The 25644-nt window shown below is 44.4% G+C and overlaps 1 protein-coding gene across 3 annotated transcripts in view; it reads left to right on the forward strand.

The window, feature by feature from the left end:
• The window catches only part of AP3S2 (adaptor related protein complex 3 subunit sigma 2), a 59164-nt gene that overhangs the window by 23419 nt on the left and 10101 nt on the right, over positions 1–25644 (forward strand). For 2 of the 3 annotated variants that reach the window (XR_003969301.2, XM_030317372.2), the window contains exon 4: positions 1014–1085. The exons of the other annotated variant lie outside the window; for it this stretch is intronic. Coding sequence is in view for 1 of the 2 variants with exons in the window: in XM_030317372.2 (XP_030173232.1) it covers positions 1014–1085 (72 nt within the window). In the remaining variant the exon portion in view is untranslated. The remainder of the gene's footprint in view (positions 1–1013; positions 1086–25644) is intronic. 3 annotated transcript variants of the gene reach the window in all.

A 25644-nucleotide genomic window follows, 5' to 3' on the forward strand; every position in this document is an offset into this window, starting at 1 on the left:
GGTCCTCTATGGCAGCGAATATGAACACCGAATTTTATGACACACAGCAACATGGAGGAGCTCCCCAGCACCGTTGAATGAGAGAAGTCAGACAGAGTACTTGTTGTGTGACGCCACCTGTGTAAGTTCAAAGACAGGAGTCAGGATGGCGGCTACCTTTGGAGGGGCGTGAAGGGCGCGGCTAGAGCTGGTGATAGTCCACGCGGTATCCGGATGGTGGTCGGTTACGTGATATGTTCATTCTGAAAATTCACTAAGCCGTACTCTTCTCATCAGTACCCTTTCCTGTTATATTAAGAAGTTAAAAACCTAAAGTTGTGAGCTTGTTAACAATTCGTGGAAAGGTGTTTTGAAGTTCATGTTCACTGAAATGAGCGGGACAGACCTATAGCAACACCGAAATAAGGAAATTTTGTTGTGGGTACAGGTGGAGGCTTGGGGAAAGGACACAGTACTGCAAGTAGTTGGTATTTCAGTTTGTTATTTTTCTATGTAAAGTAGCATCTTCTTTTTTTTTTTTTTAAACATTTTTTTTTTCAACGTTTATTTATTTTTGGGACAGAGAGAGACAGAGCATGAACGGGGGAGGGGCAGAGAGACAGGGAGACACAGAATCGGAAACAGGCTCCAGGCTCTGAGCCATCAGCCCAGAGCCAGACGCGGGGCTCGAACTCACGGACCGCGAGATCGTGACCTGGCTGAAGTCGGACGCTTAACCGACTGCGCCACCCAGGCGCCCCTAAAGTAGCATCTTCTAAAGGGGGAACGAAAGCCCCACGTGTCTGCTGGTTGTATTGCTGTACTGAAAACAAGATTGACCTGGTCTAGACTGTGCCCTCTCAATTGGGATAGTAGGACGATTGCCTAATGCTGGTAGTTGTTTTGTTTATTCTGAAATTCATCATAAGGTAAATGGTATCACGACTGCCCCCCTTTACTTTCAAATGTGACATTGACGAAGATGTGACTATGTTCTGATTTCTTTTCTTTTTCTGTTTCTCCTTGTTTCCTAGGTTTTTGTGGAGACCCTGGATAAGTGTTTTGAAAATGTTTGTGAGTTGGATTTGATCTTCCATATGGATAAGGTACCTTCTCTCCCTGAGCAGGGTTGCTAGAAAACTATCCATCTCTACACCTTCCTGTTCTTTCTTGGGGCTTTTTACTCTGGGAGTAGTCCCAGAACATGTTTCATTTAATAACTTGAGTTTAATAATTTTGGGGGTATTTTGCTAAGATCTGCTATTAGTTTTAACACACAGGTGATTATTACCGGGCCTGTGTCATTGTCCATCTTGACCTGGACAGCCTTCTTGGTATAGGGCAGTGATGTCACGGTGATGACTGGCTGATGGCCACACCAAAGGTGAGAGAAATTGCTTTGTGTGGCTTGTGAAATGAGTTCCCTAGGCATAATCCAGTGACACAGTGAAGCTTTGGAAGAATCATGACACAGGGTCTTTGACCTGGCTAGCAGAGTTTGTAATTTTCCCCAAGAGTAATAGAGTGACTCAGACATCAGTAACACAGTTTGAGGTCAGGTGATACTCAGTAGGGAAGCTGACTGTCAGGCAGAATTGAAGTACAAAGTACATGTTCTCAGACTTGTGCTGCCAGCATAATTTTGACATGGTCTGTGTCCTCATGTGCCAAATTCAAGGTGAGAGATAGCCAGCAAGGGGATAGGAACTGCCACGTTTGTTTTATCCAGCGGGGCTCATGCTGTACCCAGTGCCGTTCGCCTGGTGTATCTTAGTTGTGCTTGATCCTGGTTTCCTTCAGCGGGTTGTTGTCACTGTGATTCATGGCCCTTGGAGAGAGGGAATGATTTTTTATAAGACAGCTACTACTCAGTGCTAAGCCGTGATCCTTTATGAATTTATTTTTATCACAACGAAGTAGTTGTTTTCAGATCCCTCATCGCTGGCATTGCCATCTGGAGGCCTTTCGTGTCATTTTCCAGTAGGATCTTCAGTCTCTGTTCACTCTCCCGAGATTGTCGGATGACACTTTCCAGACAGATGTGGTGAGTGCATTCTTAAGGTTGGATGTTGGAACGGAGTGAAGTTTTCTCTCTCAACATCTGGCTTGGCTCCACAGCTCCAGGGGAAGCCTGGTACAAGAGAGTCACAGAACCCCACTCTTGCTGTAGATACTTGACTCGGTGCTCCCTGATAGGCTCACGAGGCCCCCGGAGCTCATTGGTGCTTTGGATGTGGTCACTCTGCCTTTTCATGTGAAAGAATCTTAGACATTTCAGAGACCTCTTAGCCCCCTCTTTGCAAGCATTTAGAGCTGCTTTAAGCTTGTCAGTTGTTAAAGGTGCCGCTATGTTGTAATTTCTCTTAAGGAGAACCACAGTTCAGATCCATCTCCCATCTATACCAGTGGGTGTGGCTTTCAAAGGAAATCAAAAGTCATAAAAATGTTGTTCTTTCTCCTATGTCTTAATCTTCAGATAGGTTCCATAAAGTAATTTGCTGCTGCTGCAGATTTCTTTTATAGTTGATAAAACTGTCTATTTTTAGTTGTTCACCTGACATCAGGAAATTGCTATCCCTGTTTCCTGAGATTTTGGAAAGTGCTGATGCAAGGGGTCAGCATCTCCCCCTCCTTCCTTGAAGAGTGTCTGAAGGTGTCTTCCAGCAGGTGACTTTCTTGTAGTGAGATTTCAGGCTTGGCTTTGCCCTCAGGTAGAGCAGCTGCTAATTCAAGTTTATCTTCTGCATATAGGTGGAAATGGTCTTTTTACTCAAGTAGGCAAAGGACCTTGAACTCCATCCTTCGGAACTGAAGAAGTTTCTCTCTGCCTTAAGTCTCTTCACCCCTTCTTCCTGCCTTAAAGGAAAGTGTGTTTCATTCCATATGTAGAGCCACATCCACTTCCTGTCTGTACCCAGCATACACCGTGATCTCAGTGTCACCTCCTCTTTGAGGGGCCTTGATTTGTTCCTTCCCCTGTAATTCCAGTCTCACAGAGCACGGCTCTTCCCGCGTTTTAACTGTAGTCTCATCTCCACACACTTGCACTAAAGGTAAACATCTTGAGTGCGTGACTTACGCCCAGCCTCCCATTTCTACTTCATCTTTTCCCTTTCTGGAGCCCTGGGGCCTGCTTTTCACTCTTACCCAAAATTCACTGGTGATTTCCTGCTCTCATTTGCCAATATCACCTTCTGTCGTGTTCGTGCAGCATTTGAGGCTGTGGATCCTTCCATGGTGCACTGCTGTCTTAATCCTTTTCCACCTTTGTTTCTGTTACATAGAACCTTTCTGGCTTCTCTCTTACTCTCTTCCCACCTTCTGTCACTAACTTAGGTTTGTCATCTCTTCCCTCGCTCTTCTCACTCTCCTGTTTGGATCCTTGATTGTATCCACTTTTCAGTGTAAATTATCATCTGTCTGGGTAATTCCCAAACTTGTCATTTCTAATCCGGTGTGGCCTGAGTCCTGTCCCTGTCTTTCCCTCTACCAGATGGCACCTCTTCCTCAATTCATTCCAGCCGCTTCTTCCCCAGAGCCAGATGCGGCATGTGTCTCCCGAAAGCCGTTTCCTCTTCCAGCCTCCCTTTCCCAGTGCTGCCTCCATCCTCTGTCAAATACACTCAAAACCTCTCCTCCCTCTTCTTTGCCACCAGTAGCCAGTCGGTCACTAAAACCTGTTGCTTCTTCCTGTAGACTTCTTGTATCTGTTCTCACCAGTTACTCACATTTGGCCCACTTGTCTTTATATCTGTCTCTAGACGTACATACTTTTCTTCTTGACCCATCCTGACTTCTCATCCCTAAGTACTTCAGCAGGTATCTCCTCAGAACAAGGAAATTGTCTTATGTAACCCGTTGTGCATAGTTCTCTAATTAACATAATTAATTGGGCCGCCTGGGTGGCTCAGTTGGTTGAGTGTCCAACTCTTGATTTCAGCTCAGGTCACAATCTCACGGTTCGTGAGTTCAAACCCTGTGTCGGGCTTTGCGCTGTCAGCACGGAGCCTGCTTGGGATTCTTTCTCTCCCTGTTCTCTCTCTGCCCCTGTCCTGCTCGTGCTCCCCCCCTCAAAATAAATAAACATTAAAAAAAAAATTAACTACAATGTAATTAACATATTTAAAATTTAACACTAATAAATACTATTATTCAGTATACAGTTCATATTTAAGTTCTTCACTTGTCCCACTTAACATCCTTTATATTTTTCAGTCAGATTCTGACTGTAGGTCAAGTGCTATCTTTAAGTTATAGTGCCTCTTGATGTCAGTTATGCCTGACAAGTTTTCTAACCTTATTTCCTCTTCTTTCTTATTGATCCTGCACACTGGAATTATATATTTTTTCCTAAACCACCCTTTAGACTAACTGCTCCCTTGAGCATAGACCATTTTTGGTCACCTTGACCTCCTAACCAGGCATTCACGGCTGTCCACAGTTGTCCCTTTTCTATCTTAGTCTTCCTTACCAGTACTTCTTGCGGGATACCCCTGCTGCAACAGACTGGACCAGTCTTAGTCACGTTGTAATTCCTGCTCAGAGCCTCGGCCCGAATTGCCTTTCACATCTTTTTGTAACTGAATCCAGCCTGTCATTCAGGCCCGGCTCGAATCCTACCACCCTAGTAAACTTGACCTCATCACCTTGGCCCATCATGATCTCTGTGGGCCATTTATAGTGTTGTTTATGGCATTATGTGCCTTGGTTTATGTAAGTTTCTGCGTGTTCCCTACTTGATTAGACCGTCCTTATCTTTGTGTTTGTCCTTGTCTCCCTCACTGAACCCAGCGTGGTACCTGTTGCTGAGTGAGGTGGTCTTCACGTGAGCGTCACCAAAGAGTTCCTAGGTAACTAGACTCGTGAGGCTGCTCATGCTTTAAACTGCCGCAGGCTGGGTGAAGTCTGATTTCACAGTCTCTGGGGATAGTCTTCAATCCAGACCGTGCCATATGGAGCGTATCTTGCCAGGGACGATTGGTTCCCCGTGGCATTCGGAGACCCCCAGCCCCAGCTCGGTGTCACGATTGAGTTAGGTATCGATGTTCATTGCGGTGAATTGAGTTTTGCTCAAAGAAAACCATGTGGGCAGCCTAACGTTTTGATCTACCAGTGCCTCACCACCGAAGCTGGATTGGGCTCTCAGTTGGGGCGCTCAGCGTTCGGTCATCAGAGTCACAATTCAGTGGCTATATCAAGGGAATTATCCATCCTTTTTATAGATTTCAGTTTGTAACGGGCAGTCTCAGCACAGTTGCAACATATGCTTTGGGGCGGGTCTGAGGCCAAGAAACCTCATAGTATGGAATTTAAAACTCTCTGCTAAGTATAGGCTGCTGACATGGGAAAATGCTGAGGGCTGAAAATTGGAATGAACTGGTGAGCCCAACATGAAAGGATCATAAATGTAATAATGGACAGTGCTTATTAAATGGCCCTTCTGAGGACAGAGCTGTGATAACAGAGCTCGTTAAGGCCCTCCACACCCTAGTGACGTTAAGGCCCTCCACACCCTAGTGACACTGAAGCTGGTATCCTGATTGCTAGTTCCCAGGAACGCAAGAAAGAGTAAGGGACACATATTTTGTGTGTTTTTAGTGATGAAGGAGTTGCGGTTTGGGCACAGAAGAAGAAGACATTCTGTTTGAGTTTTAGTGCTTGAGAACATGCCAGTTGGCGTACTGACCATGCCTGGCTACCTGTTTCTTTCTGTATATGCCCAAGAGAGAAGAGGGGGGAGTCTAGGCCAGCCTTTTGTTTCATCATATCCTGAGCCCTTCTCTGCTGATGCTTGATAAGAATTTTGTGGCAGAATATTTTTCAGAAGCACAATATCTTATCCTTTCGGAACAACGGACAGACTAGCAGTAATGATTTTTAAAATCTTTAACTTCACTATACTTTGTTTAAAACAAACAAAGAAAAGCTAAGATTGCGCCAAACTACACTTAACATCTGCTGCAGTACACATTCTCACTTTCTTTACCCGAACTTGCACTGCCTTGGTGCGTGGTCTCATTGTCTGCCGCTTGAAATTACAGAGAGCCTTCTTCCTCTGTTTAATCATTCCTTATTAATGGTTAAGGGCATTTAGGAGGACAGTGTACACAAAACAGCAAAATCTGACCTTTAGAAGTATCTGTTTGTTATCCTGCCTTTTCAATAAAACCTAGTGTTTGTCAAGATTGTAGTCAGTAGCAAAGCTTATGACTAATTATATTACTTGGATATGTTACGGATAAAACAAATTGTGTATCACTTTGATTGTTGATTTGTAGGTGCCCTGAAAGGTTAGAATTGAGGCTCCATCCTCCTGTTCTTGCTGTTATCCTTGATGATGCAGGAGAGGATTGGACTACTCTTAAGATAAAACCCAGAATTTCTTGATCCCTAGTTGAGAGCCCTTTGCCAGGCTTGACGTTTGTATCAATCTAGGTAGAGGAGGTAATATAGAACCCCCAAATTCTAGTAGCTTCCGTAGCAACAGGGTTTATTTCCCATTCATGCCATGTGATCATTGTGGTGTCTCTGTTCACTGTAGTCACTTGGGTGTTCAGGCTGATGAAACCCTCCTCAACATGTACTTCCACCTGGGCATTTGTGTCTTGGCTCTTAAAGCGCCACACCCCACTGTGCTCCCACTTCATTGGTCACAGCAAGTCACATGCCTACACCTAAAGTGGCTAGGGGAGTGCATTCCTACCATGTGCTCAGGATTAGGGGGAGCCTGAAATTGTTTTCAGAATTACTGATGACTACCACATTTTTTTCATTTATTTATTTATTTGGTTATTTATTTTAAGATTTTATTTTTACATAATCTCTACACCCAGCATGGGACTCCAACTCATAACCCTGAGATCATGAGTCACACGCTCTCCCGACTGAGCCAGACAGACACCCCTTTTCATTTATCTTTAAGAGGAAAAGCTGACATTGGCTTCAGGTTCGCTTTACAGGCAGGAACTTAGAAATTTCAGTGTCAGAAAAACAGAGGAATGCTTGCGTAAGAAGGAAGCATGGTTGAATCTTGGAAAAAGACCTCTCGTGTAGCAGCCTTTCAGTTTCTACTAGAATATATGACATTTGGGGGTACCTGGGTGGCTCAGTCGGTGAAGTGACTGACTTCGGCTCAAGTCATGACCTCACGGTTCGTGAGTTTGAGCCCCACATTGGACTCTGTGCTGTTGGCATGGAGCCCTTTTCAGATCCTCTGTACTCCTCTCTCTCTGCCCCTCCCCTGCTCATTCTTACAAGAAAAGAAAAGAAAAGGAAAGAAAGAAAAAGAAAGAAAGAGAGAAAGAAAGAGAGAGAGAGAGAGAGAGAGAAAGAAAGAAAGAAACAAAGAAACAAAGAAAGAAGGAAAGAAAAAGAAAGACAGACATTTATATCCCATACTTCTCACATGAAGTCAAGGTGACTAAGAAGTTAAAATTCCTTAACAGAATAAATTGTTTCCATTATCTGGGAGACAGGTACGTTCTTCCTTACAGAGACTTTCCACAAATCATCTCTCCTTACCTGGGCTCTGGGACCAAAAGTACTAATGTCTGTTGAGATTTTTTTTGGTCTTTTTTTCCCTCCAATGATTATCAGACAAATAATAAACGTTTATTAATGAGAAGGACACTGTATTAGATATGGAGATACAAAGACGGAAAAGGCAAAAGCCCTACCTTCAAGAAGCTCATAGTCCCAGCTAGAAGGATGGGTCACATACAAACATTCCTTGGCCTTGGAGTAAGCCACATTTTTGGAAAAGATGCCATAAGTTGAGTCTAATTTCTCAGTAGGCATGGTATTATATAAGGGAGCTCTCATCTTGCCCTATTCATAGAAGTGGTCATAGGCACTGCATTTAGTCACACATATATAGTGTATCTGCATATTGTACATCTTAAAACTAAGGTGCATATAAATTATTGATCTAGAATAATATAGTACCAAATTGCAGCTTCTTTTATTTAATGATATGTGATCAGAGGTGGAGAAAGAAGAGTGAGACTTTGAAGAAATGGCTGTTTCTGAGGCTCGGCTCTGAAACGGAGGTGGGCGGGATAGATGGTAGCCCATCTGTGCTTTAGGCTGATCGTCCGGGGTTCTCGGTGTGGGAACAGGTTACACAGCCCAGTGAGTGCAGTGACCTGTGACCTGTGCTGACTTGTAATGACATGAATGAGGCTGGGCGAGTGGCACAGGTGTGATGGCCCAGAGTCAAATAATTGGGGGAAAACACCAGCAATTTGAGGTAGACAATCATGGCTAGCAGACAATCATGTCCTGAGGTAGACAATCAGGAGCAGTGAAGGCTGTATAAAGTCAAGAGCAGCCATCAAGGGAAGGGAAGTTAATGTCGATTGGCAGCTGCCAAGTGCCGGGCACTGTGGTGGGTACCTCACGCCCAGTAACCTTTCCTAAAGGAGGTGGTAATAGCCCCATATGACAGATCAGCAAGCCGAGGCTCAGGCTGAAATGCTTGAAACGTTAAAAACCCACGGTCTTTGCACTGAATCTCAGAACTTGAGAATTTTAAAGCATGAATAATATGATAGATAAGATAGGTAGAAATTTATAGAATTTGTCCATTTCTGTTTTCCAGAACCAGACTTCTAGGAGACAGAGCAGTGTAGGTAGTGAAGGTAAGGTGAAGGGTGGGGAGGAACGTGTGAACATTAGGGGGGACTTGGAACCATGCGTGAACTCATCTCGAGCTAGAGAGGGTCTGCCATTGGAGGCATTATTGACATTTTGGGTAGTGCAGTTTTTCATTGAATTGCTGGTATTTAGCATCCCTGACTACCCTCTACCACATGCCAGCGGGGCCCCTGCCTGGTGCATGTGCAAACGCCCTGCAGGGTGGGAGCAAAGTTCACAGGAATTAATGGCACCCAGGCTGTGGAGAGTCCTGTCCTCTTTGGTGCTGGGTCCAGTGAGCATTTCCCGGTGCCCTTCTCCCCAAGCAGTTTCCATACCTCTTCACTCTTAAAGTACTCTTTGTTCCTCGTTCCCGTGGCATCCATTCACCTGGTCTTTTATCCACCTTTCTGGCCATTCCGTCTGGCCTTTTGGACTTCTTACCTCTTGTTTAAGCCCCCCCTCTCTTTTCTTTTAGACGCTCTCTTCTTAGGAAGTCTCACACAGTCGGGGCGCCTGAGTGACTCAGTCGATGAGGCGTCTGGCTCTTGGTTTCGGCTCAGGTCACGAACTCACTGTTTGCGAGTTCGAGCCCTCCGTTGGGCTCTGTGCTGACAGTGCGGAGCCTGCTTGACTCTCTCACTCCCTCTCTCTCTGCCCTTCCCCTGCTCGCACTCTCTTTCTTAAAATAAATAAATTTTAAAAGAAGAAAAAAAAGGAAGTCCCACACAGTCATCTGTCTGCTCGTAATTTCTGAATTACCAACCAAACACACTTCAGTTTGAACTCAGTTGTATCCGAAACCGAATCTCATTTGTATCCAAAACCCTGCCTCTCCAAACTGACAATTCTGACTCACTCTTCAAAGAAGTTAGTCTTTGAAACCTTTCTGACATTCCTTTCTCCACCCGTAGACTGAAATAGGTATATTTGTCTTGTGCCCCCCAGTCCCCCTCAGCTGCTTTTGCCACTGCCCTTAACACAGTGTGTTGTGGGTTTTTGGAGGTTTTTTTGGTGTTTTTTGTTTTTGTTTTTGTTTTTTTTGTTTGTTTGTTTTTTTGCTTATGTACCCGGTTAAGAGCACAGACTCTACGGCCTATGTAGTTGGGCTTGAATCCTGGTTCCGCCACATAGGAATTGTATGACTTGTGCCTTAGGAACTTACATGTGGACAGGGAATTGTGATAGCACCTAGCTCATATGGTGGTTGTGAGCATTAAATACCTGGAAAATGCTTGGAATAGGGCCTGTACATAGTAAGTATTTCATTCTTTTGTTTGTTTGCCACTTGCACACCCAATAATATTATTAAGGTAGGGATCAGACTTTCTTGTTGACCACTGTGGATCTGGTTGTAACACAGTACTTGGCACAGACTGACTACTCAGTTATTTTTGAATTCGTTTATCCATCCACTCTTCTAGGTGCTTGGGAAACAAAAAAGTTCTGTCTTCACGAACCTTGTACCTAGTAAGGGGAAACAAAGTGTACATCAGGTGATGATGAATGCAGGGAAGAAAATAAAGCTGGCTAAGGGTTGGGGAGATATGGCTTGATACTTTATGTAGGGTGGTTAGGGAAGAAGGCATCTCTGATAAGATGGCATGTGAGCAAAAACCTGAAAGAAATAAGGGAAGTGAGAAAGATGTGGCTTTCTGGATGAGAACATTCTAGGTAGATAGGATAGCAAGTACAAAGACCTGGAGGCCAATATGGCTGGATGGAAGTGTGGAACGTGGGAGGTACAGTTGATCCTTAAACAGCACAGTTTTGAACTGTGTGAGTCCACTTATATGCAAGGTGTTTTGTTTTTTAATAAATACAGTACCATACTATAAATGTGTTTTCCTTATGATTTTCTTTTTCTTTTTTTTTTAAGTTTATTTATTTATTTTGAGAGAAAGTAGCAAGTAGGGGAGGGGCAGAGAGAGAGAGAGGGAGAGAGAGAATCCTGCATGCTTTGGCGCTATCAGCACTGAGCCTGACATAGGGCTTGATCTCATGAGCCATGAGATCATGAGGTGAGATCATGACCTGAGCTGAAGTCGGGAGTTGAACGCTTAACCAGTTGAGCCACCCAGGCTCACCCAGCCACCCAGGCATCTCTCCTTACGATTTTCTTAATGCTTTCTTTTTCTAGCTTACTTTTCATAAGAATACAGTATAGAGTACATGTAACATACAAAATGTGTTTTACTCGACCATTTATGTTATCGATGAAGCTTCCAGTGAACAGTAGGAGTTGAGTTTGAGGAAAGTCAAAAGTTGCATGCAGATTTTCGACTGTGCAGGGGTACAGGGCAGGGTGGTCAGTGCCCTAAGTCCCAAATCATTGAAGGGTCATCTGTAATAGAAGTTGAGATAGGGGTGGGGAAGAGGTTCAGATAGGTCCTTATAGATCACTGTTACAGAAGAAATTAGTAAGGGTTACTGCCTCTGGGGAGGGGAACTAGGTAAGTGTAGGGACTAACTTTTGAGAAATGTTATACAGAAAAAGATGAATATGTGATTTCACTCATATGTGGAATTTAAGAAACAAACCGGATGAACATAGGGGAAGGGGAGAAAATAAAAAGAGGGAGGTAGACAAACCATAAGAGATTCTTAAATCAGAGAACAAACTGAGGGTTGCTGGAGGGGTGCTGGGTGGGGGGGATGGGCTAAATGGTTGATGGACATTAAGGAGGGCACTTGTTGGGATGAGCACTGGATGTTATATGTAAGTAATGAATTGCTAAATTCTGTTCCTGAAACCATTATTACACTACATGTTAACTAACCGATTTAAATGAAATTTTTAAAAAATAATAATAATAAACAAGAAAAGAAATGTTATATACCATGTACATACGTTGCCTGCCTGTCATCCTGGGTCTTTAGGCCCACTGCACCGAAGGGTACAGGCAGTTCTCTCTCTGCACAGCTTTATTGCCTAGCACGGTAAACATTAAGTGCTCTCTGCTGTTCTAAGGCAAAGTCTGAGCTTAAAGCCAGATAAATTGATAGATGGTCTGCAAATTAGCCCCTTCACTCTAACCTGGGAACTATGATTAATGGCCAGGGCACACGTGGGGAGGGCCAAGGGAGTGGTGTGCAGAGTTAGGGTAATGGCCCAGAGTGTGCCTTAGGGTACATTTATGAGTCTGAAAGCAGATGGGTCTGTGAGCTTGGGAAAAACAATACATTTAATTCTCAGTCGTTGTGAAATCTTTGTGGCCTTATCTGTTTATGAGCTCCAGAATTAAGGTTCGCATTCTGTGGAGGACAAATGTTGAACCTGTTTGTGACGTCAGCCAGGTCTGTACCCGGGTACCTTGAGACATTTTCAGCAGCTATGGCAGAGGCATGCCTGGGCCCACCCCCGCTGGTTTAAGTACCGAGACCGCTGAAGAACACAGTCATCCTGTCAAAGCCAGGAGCTGAGCACTTGCCTTTTGTTGGCCCAGTCATGACACAAGTGCAGCCATTTAGATTTTCAGAATCCACATACCTGAATTCGCCCTGTACATATCATGTGTAATGCTGGTTATGGAAGCCTCTGGAAGGTTCTCTGCCGACTGGGCCTGACCCCTTGGGCCTTAAGACTGCTGTTGCTTTTCCTGCCTACCGAGTGAGAATGATGGGTCTACCCCCCACATCTCAGCCCCCGGGCACCCCGCTGCCTTTTCCTGTACGCGCGCCCCCTTGAGCACGCGTATGCTCTGATCTAGGTGGGCGACACATCTGCGTTTCATTCTGACCTAGCTCAAGGCTGTTTCCTGGAATGTGTGACCCCACTTCACCTGGGTGACCTGCCACCACGCCAGTCCATTCATTTTCTCCCCTTGGGGTCCACCCCTTTCCCACCGGCCCTTCACTCACTAACCTCTGCACCTGATGTCTTCTCAACTTCCCCAGCCTGCCATCGACATCGACTTTCTTCAAGGCCTGCAGTCTCAGGGATGTGGGCTTTACCTTTGAGCCCTAAGGGTTCACCAGCTGGTGTCAGCTCTTCTTCGAGTATTTTCTTCAGGTCTGCTTCTCCCTTCCCTCCCCTCCCTTCCCCTCCCCTCCCCTGAATCCAGGTAACTAACATATCAGCGCTAGGCGGCTACAGCAGCTGTATCTTGCCTTTTCCCAGCCTCCCTCACTGGTCCCATCTTCCATAGAAAACATTTCTCCCATTTGCCCTTTAGTCAACATTCTTCCCTTTTGCTTCCAAAGATCTCTGGATCGTGGACCTTCATGGCCCTTAGGCTTTCTCTGCTTTGGGATACCAACCCCACAGGCCCATCAGATGCATCCTCCAGACATACTGTGCCTGGGCCCACACCACTCCCCTTCACCCCCAGCACCCCCGCCCCCGTCCCCCTGTCAAGGTTCCCAGACCTCCAGGCCCAGCCCAAGTCTTACATTCGGTGAAATTTTCTCTGAACTCCAGTGTTGTGGTTCTCCAAGTTATTTGTCTTGCTCTTGCTCTAAAGTTTTTAGTCCTAATTGTTTCCACTATATTGAAAACTGTCGGAATAGTGTCAGTTTGTAATGTTTTGTTGGTTTTCTGAGCAGCACAGGGCACTCAAATATAGCTGATTGGTTGACATGTAATAAATGTGTATCCTAATTCTGCACGTGTGGTTTTTTAAAAATTTCCAAAGTACTTTTCAGATATAATATCTGATTATTAGCACACATAGAGACCTCTTCTTATAAATGAGATTTTAATTAGACCTTGACTTTTAAGGTGTATGACCTGTGCATGCTCGCGAGTTTCAAAGTGAGACTCACTCAACTTTGCCGTTGCTCCCTTAGCAGACGGGTAACCTTTTCATGGGCGCACGAGAAGCCTTGTGTTCCTTGAGTGCGGTTCTGCCTAAAGTGGCTTTGTAGACTTCTGGATTCCAGTTGTGTGGCTTAGCACCCTCTTGAAGACTCTTCAAGTCTCCAAGACTCTTGTGCCTCACTGTCTTCAATTGTAAAACGGGGGTGATCCCATATTTCATTGATTCTTAGACTCCCGTTTGGGGTAATATTTGTGATTTTAACATCTCAGGTCAAGAGTTGTCTTACATCACTGGCATTTCATGGTTTAATTGGCAACATTTTTCTCTTCTAGTGGTACATAAAATAACGATGTGTTTTATCATCAGTGGAGTCTTGGCCTTGATGAAGTAAAGTAACATCCGCCATTCGTGGTTATTTTGAGGACTGGAGTTAGTAATTGCCTAGCTCAATAAATGGTGACCTTGTCTTTATTTTACTTTTTCCCCACTGTTCTCTCTGCCTCCAGCATTACTCCCTTAAATCCATCCTTTACACACCTCCCTAATGACATTAAAAATGTGTTTTGACTGTTCGCTTCCCTTGTTTGAATTATTCAGTGGCTCTATATCCTACACAGCAGTGGTTCTTAAAGAAAAGGAGGACACGCCTCACTCCCCTGCTGTCCTCAGAGCCCGCATGAATGCTAAAATGCGTGATTGAGGGAGCGTGTCATACAAATGAATTCTCGAGAGTGTAGAAGGAGCTGGGGACCACTGCCAAATGGCTGGCGCCGAGGCCCCTTCATGTTGTTTACAAGGACCTCCGACATCTGTCCCACCCTGCGTTACTAGCCTCACCTCTTGCCATTTTCTGCCTTGAACTTTGTGCTGAAGCAATACTGAGCTATTTATTTATGGGGTATTATGGCTTTATCCGTTTTTGAGCCAGCATGTAAAGAGCCGGAGAGGGTGGAGCGGGGTCCATGGCCCTCTCACGACCAGTGCTGTAGAAGGGACGGGAACTTGCAGATGTACCTCATCTCCTTGGAAACAGGTTTGTGGATCCAAGCAGGGCATTGGGATTTTTTTTTTCTTGATGGTCAGATAAATCGTGCTTCCCTTACCTGACTGCCTGCCAATTGGTCAGATCAGGAAGAGTGATAGAATCCCAGGTAGAGGGCAGGGATTTTTTTTCTTTGTTCCTTCAGCGGGCATAGGTAGGGCCAGGTGATGGAAATGGTTCCAAGCACACTGCAGCTCAAAAAAACTAAGAAGGTTCTGACGGTTCCTTCTGCTCCACAGTAGACTGGGCGGCTTAAGAGCAGCAGCGAGCTCTCTCTCCACTTAGGTGAAGGGTCTGTTCTGTCTCAAGAGCTGAAGAATAAATTCTTGCATCAGGAAGGAGGTTGCACAAGGTGACTTTGATTCTAATTACTCCATTAACTAGTATTCATCAAGTGCTTACTTACATTTCAGGCACACAGTAGCCAGGTGCTTTAAATATAACGTCTCATTTCCTGCGTTACCTTATTTTGTCTTTAGAGTAGGCCTGTCAAGTGAGAACTCTAGTTCTCCCCATTTTGCAGATGAAAAAACTGAGTTTAGAGGTAGAAAAGCTCTGTTTCTCTAAGGTCGCACGATCCTAGTAAGCAGAGACAGAATTCGGACCCTGGATTTGCTGACTGCAGAGCACACACTCCCCCCACACTGCCCTCAGTGTCCTCTTCTGAGCTAGTGCCCTCAGTGTGGAAAGAGATGTATCTGGGTCATGTTTTGTTAGCAGATGACCAGTCAGAGAGAGGATAAAATTCAAGCGGACAAGGCCCGGACCGTTTTCTTTACCCAGTACCGTGCTTCGCATATGGGACCAGTATTGCAGAATACGGGAAATAGGCAGGAAATGAAGGAGAGTGAAACAGGCGAGTAAGAAAAAGTCCTACTGGGACATCTTTTTAAAATCTATGTCACAGAGCACTCTGACTCATAATAGGAATTCTTTGGAAATTAAAAAAAGGGGAAGAAGGAATAACATGCAACGAGTCTGCTTTGCTGCAAAGAGTGTGAAACATGCAGCCAGCGCGCGCAGAATCCTTTTCTTCAAGAGCTGTCGGCAGGGCTTGGAGGGTAGTTCGTGAGTTGTTGGCTTTGTGCCACATTCCCTCTGCCCAGATGCCTTCTCCTCCGTTTACTGGTTCAAGACCCAACCTCCTCCAAACTGCCACAGCATTTTGTACTTGGGTCATAGTACTTTCACAGTCTTCCTTTAATCAATAGTTAATTTTGTACATGTTTTATCTTCCTTATTGGATTCTAAGCCCTTTGAGGACAGGGTTCACATCTTATCTTCATTTCCTTCTTCCAGCTCTTACCATTCTGTGATGTTAAGCATATTTGAAAACAGATGTTGTCACAGGTCACATTCTTCTGGTGAAAATGAGTGACTGCCTTGAACCTAAAGCAGCATCTTGTATATAGTGGATACGGTGGGCTCACACACACATATTTCGCTTATATGGATTCAACTCTAACCATATGGAAAAAAGAGGATGAAAATTCTCTTTTATTTTTATTTTTTATTTTTGTTGTTATTTTTTTAAGAGAGAACAAATGGGGGAGAGGGTCAGAGGGAGAGAGAGACTCTTAAGCAGGCTCCGTGCTCAGCACAGAGTCCAATATGGGACTCCATCCCACAACCCTGGGATCGTGACCTGAGCCGAAATCAAGAGTCGGACGCTCACCTGACTGAGCCACCCAGGCGCCCCTAAAGATTCTAAGTACAGAATGATTCCACCCACAATTCGACTCCGTCTGTTTATGGCTGGCATGAGTGTGAGTTGGGAGACTTGAATCGGCTCTTTGCCTCTGTTCCTATGTATCTGTCATGTGCCTCTCACCATCTTATGGTGCTCGGAGTGATTTAATGCTTAAAGATACATTACAGAGTTTCCGTCCGTGTGGTTCCTAAACAAGCCAGCCACTTCAGCTAGTGCTAACCGTGCTAACTGGTTTAAAAACAAACAAACAAACAAAAAAAAAAACAGCTCCATTGGCGGAGGAGGACTGTATAGGAACTTGGGGCTATGTATATTTCCCGTCTCTTCTGGTGACTTTAGAACTTAAACTTCTGTAAGATGAGATTCCACTAGATTCATTCATTTTTCATGGAAAGAATGTATGGTCATGTGAGTGTAAAAAAGAAAGAAAATCAAGGGCAGGAGATTGAGGTTTGTGGGGTTACATGACACGACATCTGGAGAAAATCGTGCAAATGTCCTGCCTCGGTCAGAAGTTTAAGGAAGGTCATAAAAGTAGTTCAGGAGACACTAATAGCAAGGAAAAGAGAAAAACAACTTTACAAAGCAGGTTGTTTCTTTGCCTGCTTTCTTTTTTTTTTTTTTTTTATGTTTGTTTATTTTTGAGAGAGAGAGACAGAGCAGGAACCAGAGAGGGGCAGAGAGAGAGAGAGGGAGACACGGAATCCTAAGTAGGCTCCAGGCTCTGAGCTGTCAGCACAGGGCCCAACTCGGGGTTTGAACTCACAAACGGAACTGTGAGATCATGACTTGAGCAGAAGTCGGACACTCAACCAACTGAGCCACCCAGGTGCCTCTGCTTTCTTCTTTTCTTTGTTTTTTTAAGAGAGAGCGTGTGAGCAGGGGCGGGGGCAGAGGAAGAGAGAGGTTCCCCGCTCAGTACGGAGCTTGACGTAGGGCTAGATCCCACAACTCTGGAGTCAGATCTGAGCCAAAATCAAGAGTTGGTCACTCAACTGACTGAGCCACCCACGTGTCCCCGCCTGCTTTCTTTTACTTTAGCAGAGCTGCTTGGGACCAGACAACCCTGTCCCCAAGGGCATCTCAGCGTCATAGTGCATTCAATATGGATGTTAACAAGCAGCACAGAAAAAGCTAAATTATGTTCACGATGTTCTGTTTTAGAAATCATAGAAATGAGTAGTACACACTTTTTCCTCTTCTTACCCGTTCTGTATCCAGTTTATTTTTAACCTCATACGGCATCAGCATTTTTGTAACGTAATATTCCTCTACATCATAATTTCTTTGGCAGTGCAAATACTTTGGAATAACAAAATAATGCTCATTCCTCCGTACTATCCCTTGTATGATGGCTGTCATTTATCTCACTTATACACGAGCACATACATACACACAAGCATACATCATGAACCACATGTTGCTTTTTTTTTGTTTTTTGCCTTGCCCTTATCTTTTTATTCTAGCCAGATACATCAATCTACAAATTCCAAATATGGAAGTTAGTTTTCTCATCCCTGGAAACAGTATGAAACCTAGAGCTCCTAGTCTTGTGTTACTCATTCTGAGTCAGTTTTTCTGGGAAATCATCTGATCTGTTCAGTATCTTTTCACCATGTAAAATCAAGTTACATGTGTTTTCTATTAATCGTTGAGTATATTTTCTCCATTTCTGTTTCTGGCATACCAGTTTATGCGTGTGTTGTATTGCTCTCTTTTTATTTTTTTACTTTCTTGACCCCCTGTCACACATTTCTCCCACCCCCTACTCTGTCATCCCCCCTCCCCTTGCCTCTGACAAACACTCTCTGTTCTATTTATGAGTTTGTTTGTTTGTTTGTTTGTTTGGTGCTTCCATGTATAAGAGAGATCATATAGCACTTGTCTTTCTCTTTCTGACTTATTTCATTTAGTATAAGGCCCTCAGGATCCATCCATGTTTTTACAAATGCCAAGATTTCCTTCTGTGCTGTTGAGTAATATTCCACTGTGTATCTATATTCCACATTTCTTTATCCATTCATACATTGATGGACACATTGTTTCCATGTCTTGGCTATTGTAAATAATGTTGCAGTGAACAGAGAGTACATATATCTTTTTGAGTTCATGTTTTCATTTTCTTCCAATAAATATCCAGAAGTGGAATTACTGGGTCGTAGTTTTGTTTTTAATTTTTTGAGGAACCTCCATACAGTTTTCCATAGTGGCTGCATTCCCATTTGCATTCCCACCAACAGGGCACAAGGGTTCATTTCTGCCCACATCCTCATCAGCACTCGTTCGTTCTTGTCTTTTTGATTCTTGCCGTTCTGACAGGTGTGAGATGATATCCCATTGTGGTTTTGATTTGCAATTTCCTGAGCATCTTTTTGTGTGTGTGTTGGCCATTTGTATGTCTTTGGGAAAATGTCTATTCAGATCCTCTGTACTTGTGAAGGTTTCCATTGAAATAGTTTAATGGTGATTTAACGTTTGACTATTTCTTGCATTGTTTTGTCCCTCTCACCGGAAAGCCAGCTTCCCGATGGATCCAGGTCTGCCCGGTACTCTGTGTGGTCCGTAGTATTCATTCCAGGTACACCTACACAGGTACTCACCTGACAGTTGTTGAGTCTGATTACCGTGGGTTCGTTCGTAGGCAGGGAAGGTGAAAGGCAAACCACGGAGATGAGGACAGGCACTCCTGGCGGGTCTCAAAACACTGATAGAACATTGGACTTTGGAATGAAAGTAGGGATAAGGGAGAAGAAGGCGTGTATATCAGGTTTCTGGGAGGTGTTTTTATATGCTCTTCCCCTTCACATTCCTTTCTAAAATTGGCCATGTGAGAACTAGAGACTGACTCTCGGCCAGGATGATCCTTTCCCCCTGTCAGTGCTGAGTCCACTTAGAGTCTCCTTCCTTTGGCCTGTCAAGAGCCACTACCCTCCAGCATGGGCGATGAGGTAACACAGACCTCATCCTACCAAGAATTTCTTCCCTCCCTTCCCTCTGGAGGTCTTTCCTAGCAATTAAGGAAACCAGCCAAGCCAAGAAGAGGTTGAAAAAGTTATCAGCACTTAGCTTTCTTCTTTTTCCTTTTCTTGTCTTTTTTTTTTTTAAAGTAATCTCTGCACTCAATGTGGGGCTCAAACTCGCGACCCCGAGATCAAGAGCCACATGCTATTTTGACTGAGCCAGCCAGGCACCCCAGCACTTAGCTTTCAATATAGTAAAGTGTGTATCTTATCAGTGATGGTTTCTTAAAACTTGAGTGTTGCAATATTGGTATCCTCCTGTACCAGTACAAGCACCGTGACCATGTTTATTTTGTATTTAATTAGTGTTTTACTGTCTTCTGTGGTAACACTTGTTTTTAGAAAGATGAGAAAATACGGATAGGTAGTGGGGATGGATCCCTTGCCTTTTGTGATCCAACAGGCTTTTGTCGTCCAGTGCAGAAATCTGGGAGGGATTGATCTAGTCTAGAGGCTTCTATGGATGTGATCAGCTTGGAGTGTGGTGTACCTTCATGTGCCACTAGTGTCTCAGAAGATCTTTACCTACCGTCTGCCCGAGGAGTTCTGCTGGATAGGTTCCTGCCATCCCAAGATGGAACTGAATTTTACTAAAGAAGCAGTGTTGGGGTACCTGGGTGGCTCAGTCTGTTGAGTGTCCAACTCTCGGTTTTGGCTCAGGTCATGATCTCGCGGTTCATGGATTCGAGCCCCGAGTCGGGCTTGGTGCTGATGGTGCCACAGAGCCTGCTCGGGATTCTCTCTCTCCCTCTTTCTCTGCCCTCTCCCGCTTGCGCTGGCTCTCTTTCTCTCTCTTGAAATAGATAAATAAACTTAAAAAAAAAAAAAGAAGAGTAGTATATTAAAAAAAAAGAAGCAATATTATTCATGGTAGATACAGATGCAGGGGTGCTCAGTGGTACCACATTCTAGGTACCATTATGGATTTTTTTAAAGATTTTTTTTTTAACATTTATTTATTTTTGAGAGAGACAGAGAGAGAGCGTGAGTAGGGGAGGGGCAGAGAGAGGGAGACACAGATTCCAAAGCAGGCTCCAGGCTCTGAGCTGTCAGCACAGAGCCTGATGCGGGGCTTGAACCTACGAACCATGAGATCATGACCTGAGCTGAAGTCGGACGCTTAACTGACTGAGCCACCCAGGCACCCCAGTAGCATTAAGGATTAAAGTCAGCTTTAGCTGTGGGCTGCTAGCGTGAGAACCTTACTTATTGTATCTATAGAAAAATAATCGTAAGTTTCATAGTTAAATTTATGGAATACGGCCAGTTTAAGGTCTAGCGACTGTGTGTTTTTACTAGAGGAAAAAGTAATGTCTTGTTTGTTATCTTCAGGCTCCAGATCAGTTTGGTTTTAGCGATAGTCTCCGTTGACCTGGGCTTGGATTCAGAACTTTGTTAACCTCAGTGAGAAACATAACCAAGACTAGTACTCTTGAAGATCCTGGAATCCTCTGTCCTTGGATAGGGTTGTCGAAACCGATTTGCCTCCCTCCCCAGGATTTCCAGAGCTGTGTCCTAAGGAGCATCTCTGTCCTTGAAGTGACACTTTTATGTTCCCTCTTCGACTCCCAATCCTGACACGAAACTAGCAAGTTTATTGTAACCCACCCTTATCCGTAGAGGTTAACTCTGTGTCCTGGGCAGTAGCACTAGTTTCTTGGCGCCAGGATGGGAAGCCAGGCCTGTGTGTGTGTCCTCGGAATCAGAGCTTTTGAACTAGACGAGCTGCTCTCATCCATTCAGCTGGCCTTAGGAAGGTTGAGCTGTTACCAAGCACCGTGCTTGGCACTGGAGACCCAGAGGTGAGTGTGACATAGATCTATCCTCAAGGAAAATCACGGTCGGACAAGTAAAACGTACGACAGCACACCACATGAAGGACCTCAGTAGAAGTGCCTACAGGCCGCGGTACTCTGTCTCAGAAGAGGGGGATTGTCTTAGCCTTTCTCGAGCTTACTTGCCCCTGGCTGTGGGTATACACCTCCAATTCTGGAAGAACGTCTCTGATTTTTACAGAACTTAACAGGATCAGCGTAAAGAATGGTAGAAGGTAATCAGGGTTAGGATTAGATCTCAGCAGCATCGGCGGCAGCGCAAGCCCTTGTTCCAGTTTGAGAAAGGCTTTCTTTTCCTTCAGGGAGTCCCAGCAGGTTCGACAGTCATTAAACTCTCCTCTGATGCCTCCCAGTGTCATTTTCCCCTTTCTGTGCATCTTCACAGTGCAACTGCTGGCCAGGCCTTTGTTGGCCCAGGACCTCTGACTCCGGCTCTTCAGAACAGGAGAGTCACGCTTTCTTGGAGTCCCCGGGCTTTACCTAAGCACTGTTGAGTCCTCAGCATGCACCAGATTTGTTCTTCCTGTTTCGTCTATTAAACTGGGTCACGGAAAAGCTTCCGGGGGAACCTTACGAGCCGCAGACTTGTAGGTCCCCATCCTGATCAGGACACTCATTACTTTTCATTTATTTTATTTTATTTTGTTACTTTATTTATGGGAGGACGCAAGTGGGGGAGGGGTAGAGAGAGGGGGACAGAGGATCCGAAGCAGGCTGTGCACTGACAGGCTGACAGCAGCAAGCCCAATGTGGCGCTCGAACTCATGGCCTGAGCCGCAGTTGGACGCTCAAGTGGACTGAGCCACCCAGGCGCCCCAAGATACTCATTATTACCTCTAGGGAATGAGATGGGGCTGAGATGGGGAAGGTCTCAGTTAACTTCTATTGATAGAAAAGAACAGTTAGGCCCAGTTACATGCCCAGAGGATCCAGTTATAGAAGCAGGTATCTTCAGGGGAGGGGGGACAATGTGCCATCTTCCTAGAAGAGAAAAATGAAAGGAAGACAGCTGTCCAGATGTGTCAGGAGCATAGTATGGAGGCTGGATAGCAGGTTAGAGTGCCTTCAGAGGAACAGACGTTATTCTGGTGTTTACCGTCTATTCTTGAACAACGCAGGGTTGGGGGCACTGACCCCCAGCGTAAGAGTCCACATACAACTTTTGATTCCCCCCAGAAACTTAACTACTAATAGCCTTCTGTTGACAGAAGCCTTACCAGTAACATAAACAGCTGATTAAAGCATATTTTGTATGTTATGTGTATTCTATGCTGTATTATTCAAATAAAACAAGCCACAGGAGAGAAAGTGCTCTTAAAATCATAAGGAAAGGGGCATCTGGGTAGCTCAGTCGGTTGAGCATCTGAACAGCCCGCTTCAGATCCTCTGTCCCCCTCTCTCTCTGCCCCTTCCCTGCTCGCTCACACATACGCTGTCTCTCAAAAATAAACATTTTAAAACTAAAAATAATTTAAAAAATCATAAGGAAGAGAAGATACATTTGTAGTACTGGACTGTATTTATCAAAAAAAATCTGTATATAAGTGGACCCACGTAGCTCAAACCCGTGGTGTTGAAGGGTCAACTGTATTTTATTTTTTGATCGTTTTGAGAGATTTTAAGAGAAAATTTTAAATAAGACAGAAATATAAACACCAACCTTTGGCTCACCAAAGTGTGGCCATAAGTTTATGTCTCTTTGATCTTGTAATATATGTTTCTACCCAGCATTTTACCTGTTAAGATTTCAGATTCGTCACCCAAAGTATTTTCTCTGTTGCCTCCCCGTTACATCAAGTTGACCTATTGGTTTATTGGGGTTATCTTAATCTTTATGGTCAGATGAAACTCTTCCTGGACGTGATTATTCTTAGATCAGCTTACCGTTGGATTTGCCGAGAACTAAGAAGTCAGTAGTGTTTTTGTTTCGATTCTCTTACTGGTACTTCTGAATGAATCTTGCTATTGTCGTCGTTTTAGATGGCTGCCGAAATAGAAAGCTATGAATTATCAAGGAATTGTAATTATATCAAGTATGTAATTACTTGATAATGCATGTTTGTTCAGTGCACATGATGTTAGGCTGGGTTAGGACTCTTGAGGACCTTTACTTCTTTGCTTTCTTCTGTTGTGGTTCTTACCACCCCTATGTGACTTCGATTTCAGACTTCCTTCCCCCCCCCCCCCCCCCCCCGCCTCCACTTTGTTGGTTTGGTACTTTTAACTCACAGTGTTCTCTGAGGACCTCACCTCCACTTCTGCTGGCATCCTTGAGGTCAGTCCATCAGTTAACTCTTGTCATTTAATTCTTTGTGATCTGACTGTATGTAGTTTTTTTAGGTACATGAGTTTGGTATTGATTCTTCTTCCTTTTTTGTTCAAGTATAATTAACAATACAGTGTCGTATTAGTTCCAGTTGTACAATATATTGATTCAGCGATTGTGTACGTTTCTTAGTGCTCACCACGATCAGTGTACTCTTGGTCCCCTTTATCTCTTCCACCCCTCCCGCTACCAGCCTCCCCTCTGGCAACCACCAGTTTATTCCCTGTTTTTAAGAGTCTGGTTTTTTGTCTGTCTCTTTTTTCCCTTGTTCGCTTGTTTTGTTTCTTAAATTGCACATATGATTGAAATCACATGGTTTTTCTCTTTCTCTGACTTACTTCACTTGGCATTATACCCTCCGGGCCCATCCTTGTTGTTGCAATGGCCGGCGCTCATTCATTTTTATTGGTGAGTCATACTTCTGCGTGTGTGTAATATTGACTCCTGGCTGCGTTCTCTATACACCCGGGCTTAGCAGCCTCGAGCTTTCTCACATCCCCTGTGTTTCCTCTGGCGGAAACGTTACTCGTCTTTCATGGCGCACTTCACGTTCAGTGCAAGGGGTCTTCATGGACTTGTCAGATGAACGAGGGCAGCTGGCAGGCTGACCCTTCGTTGCTCACTCTCTGCTCATCTACAGCACATGAGTCACTGTGCTGACCAAAGGTCAGCTGTGATATTTTTAGACCTGTCGATGCCAGTCAAACTGGTATTGTAATTATATAACTTAATCATATACAGATAAACCGTAATGAGAAAAGAGAATTGTTCTCTGAAAACCAAGGTGAATGCTTTGGAAAGAGAAGTTACTTCAAAAAGGAAATGAAGTTGAATCGGGTTTGGGCAAAGATAAATATAGAAGATAGAGATGGAGGCTCCGAAAAATCTAGAAGCAATCTGTACTTACTGTTTCACAGGAGTCTGAGTTCTCCCTGTACTTCAGAGAAACTGGAAATTGTAGGTGATGCATTATGGGTGACTTTTATGCAAGAAGGGTGGCACAGAACTCTGGTCAGCAGCAAAGATCTTATTGGCCCCAAATCATTAGTTTGGTGGCTCTCAAAGTATTGTTCATAGCAAGTGACTCTGGGCTTGGATACGGCAGGACTCTGGGGGGGGATCACAATAAAAGTCATACTAGCTAGATCTTTATTACATGAGTTGTTGGTTTTCAAGGCTACCCACTGACTCCCAGTTATTGAGAGTGAGGAAGCCAGGGTTCTTGTACCTCCTTCCTTCCCCCAACTTTGTCTTCCTGACTTTCTGCTGGCTGTAACTTTCCTTCATTGTCAGGCACACAGTATTGGCCTCTGTTGTCGCTCTAATCCCACTTTAACCTCAGTCCTCCCTGTAAGCGGACTCGGTGCTCAACGCCAGTCTCTCTGCCATCACCCCTTGGCTGGCAGTTTCTCAAGACAGACTCATAGGAACAGGGTTTTTCCTATTCTGTTACTCTTGACTGGTATAAATTCTTGGATTACACTTTCTCTCTTTGGGAATTTTGTAGGTATTACATCTTTTTCTGCTAGCGTTGGGTTTTACTGTGGAAATTTTCAAGATTTTGCCCCTCTCTTAAATAATTTGATCTTTTTGCCTCGTTGCAAAAATCGGGAAATGTTACCCTCAGGGTCTGTCTTGGCGTTGACCATTGTGGGTCAGTTTTCCCCAGGATACAGTGTGGCCTTGCAGTGTGTGGACCCTCTTTCGTTTCAGAAACCTCTTGAATCATACTTTCACATAATCTTTATGAACACCTCTTTTCCTGTGTGTTTGCTCCGCGTCCTGGTTTCCCTTGATACATCCGCTGCATGTCCTTTGCTGGCTTCTCTAACTCTCCTTTTTCTCTATTCCTTTTAACCCCTTTTCTGTTTCATTGTACCTGCTTTTTTCCATCTCCCTCCTTTCTGTTCCTTACGCTTTCGGCAGTGTCTCTTCTCCCTTTGCTTCTTTCCAGCTTCACCTTCATTTCCGTACTGTTTCCTTCCACTTCTCCCCCAGCGGTGCCCGCGAGGTCTTCTCTTGTTGCCGCCTCCCCACCCCTCCCACAAGTGCCTGCTCTTCCGCCCTGAGCTCTCGCTGCACTGTTTGCTTTTTTTCAGTTTTGCAAAAAGATTTTACTGTCATTCGTTTCCTCCGTGGCGGCGGTTTTCCGGTGCATAGTCCTAGTCTGCTTTTTGCTTTTCCCGTTTCTTTCCAAATTTTGTTCTTGTTGTATCTTTGTGTACATCCGGTGTAGATTTCATTCTTACAAGTCCTCTTCAAGCAGGTGAGTTTCTCAGGGACTAGCTATTTGCAGGATGCTTGTTTGGAGGAGGTCCCAAGTCTGAATTCCAGGCT

Source organism: Lynx canadensis, chromosome B3 (assembly GCF_007474595.2).
Source record: "Lynx canadensis isolate LIC74 chromosome B3, mLynCan4.pri.v2, whole genome shotgun sequence".
In the NCBI taxonomy this organism is placed as follows: Eukaryota; Metazoa; Chordata; class Mammalia; order Carnivora; family Felidae; genus Lynx; species Lynx canadensis.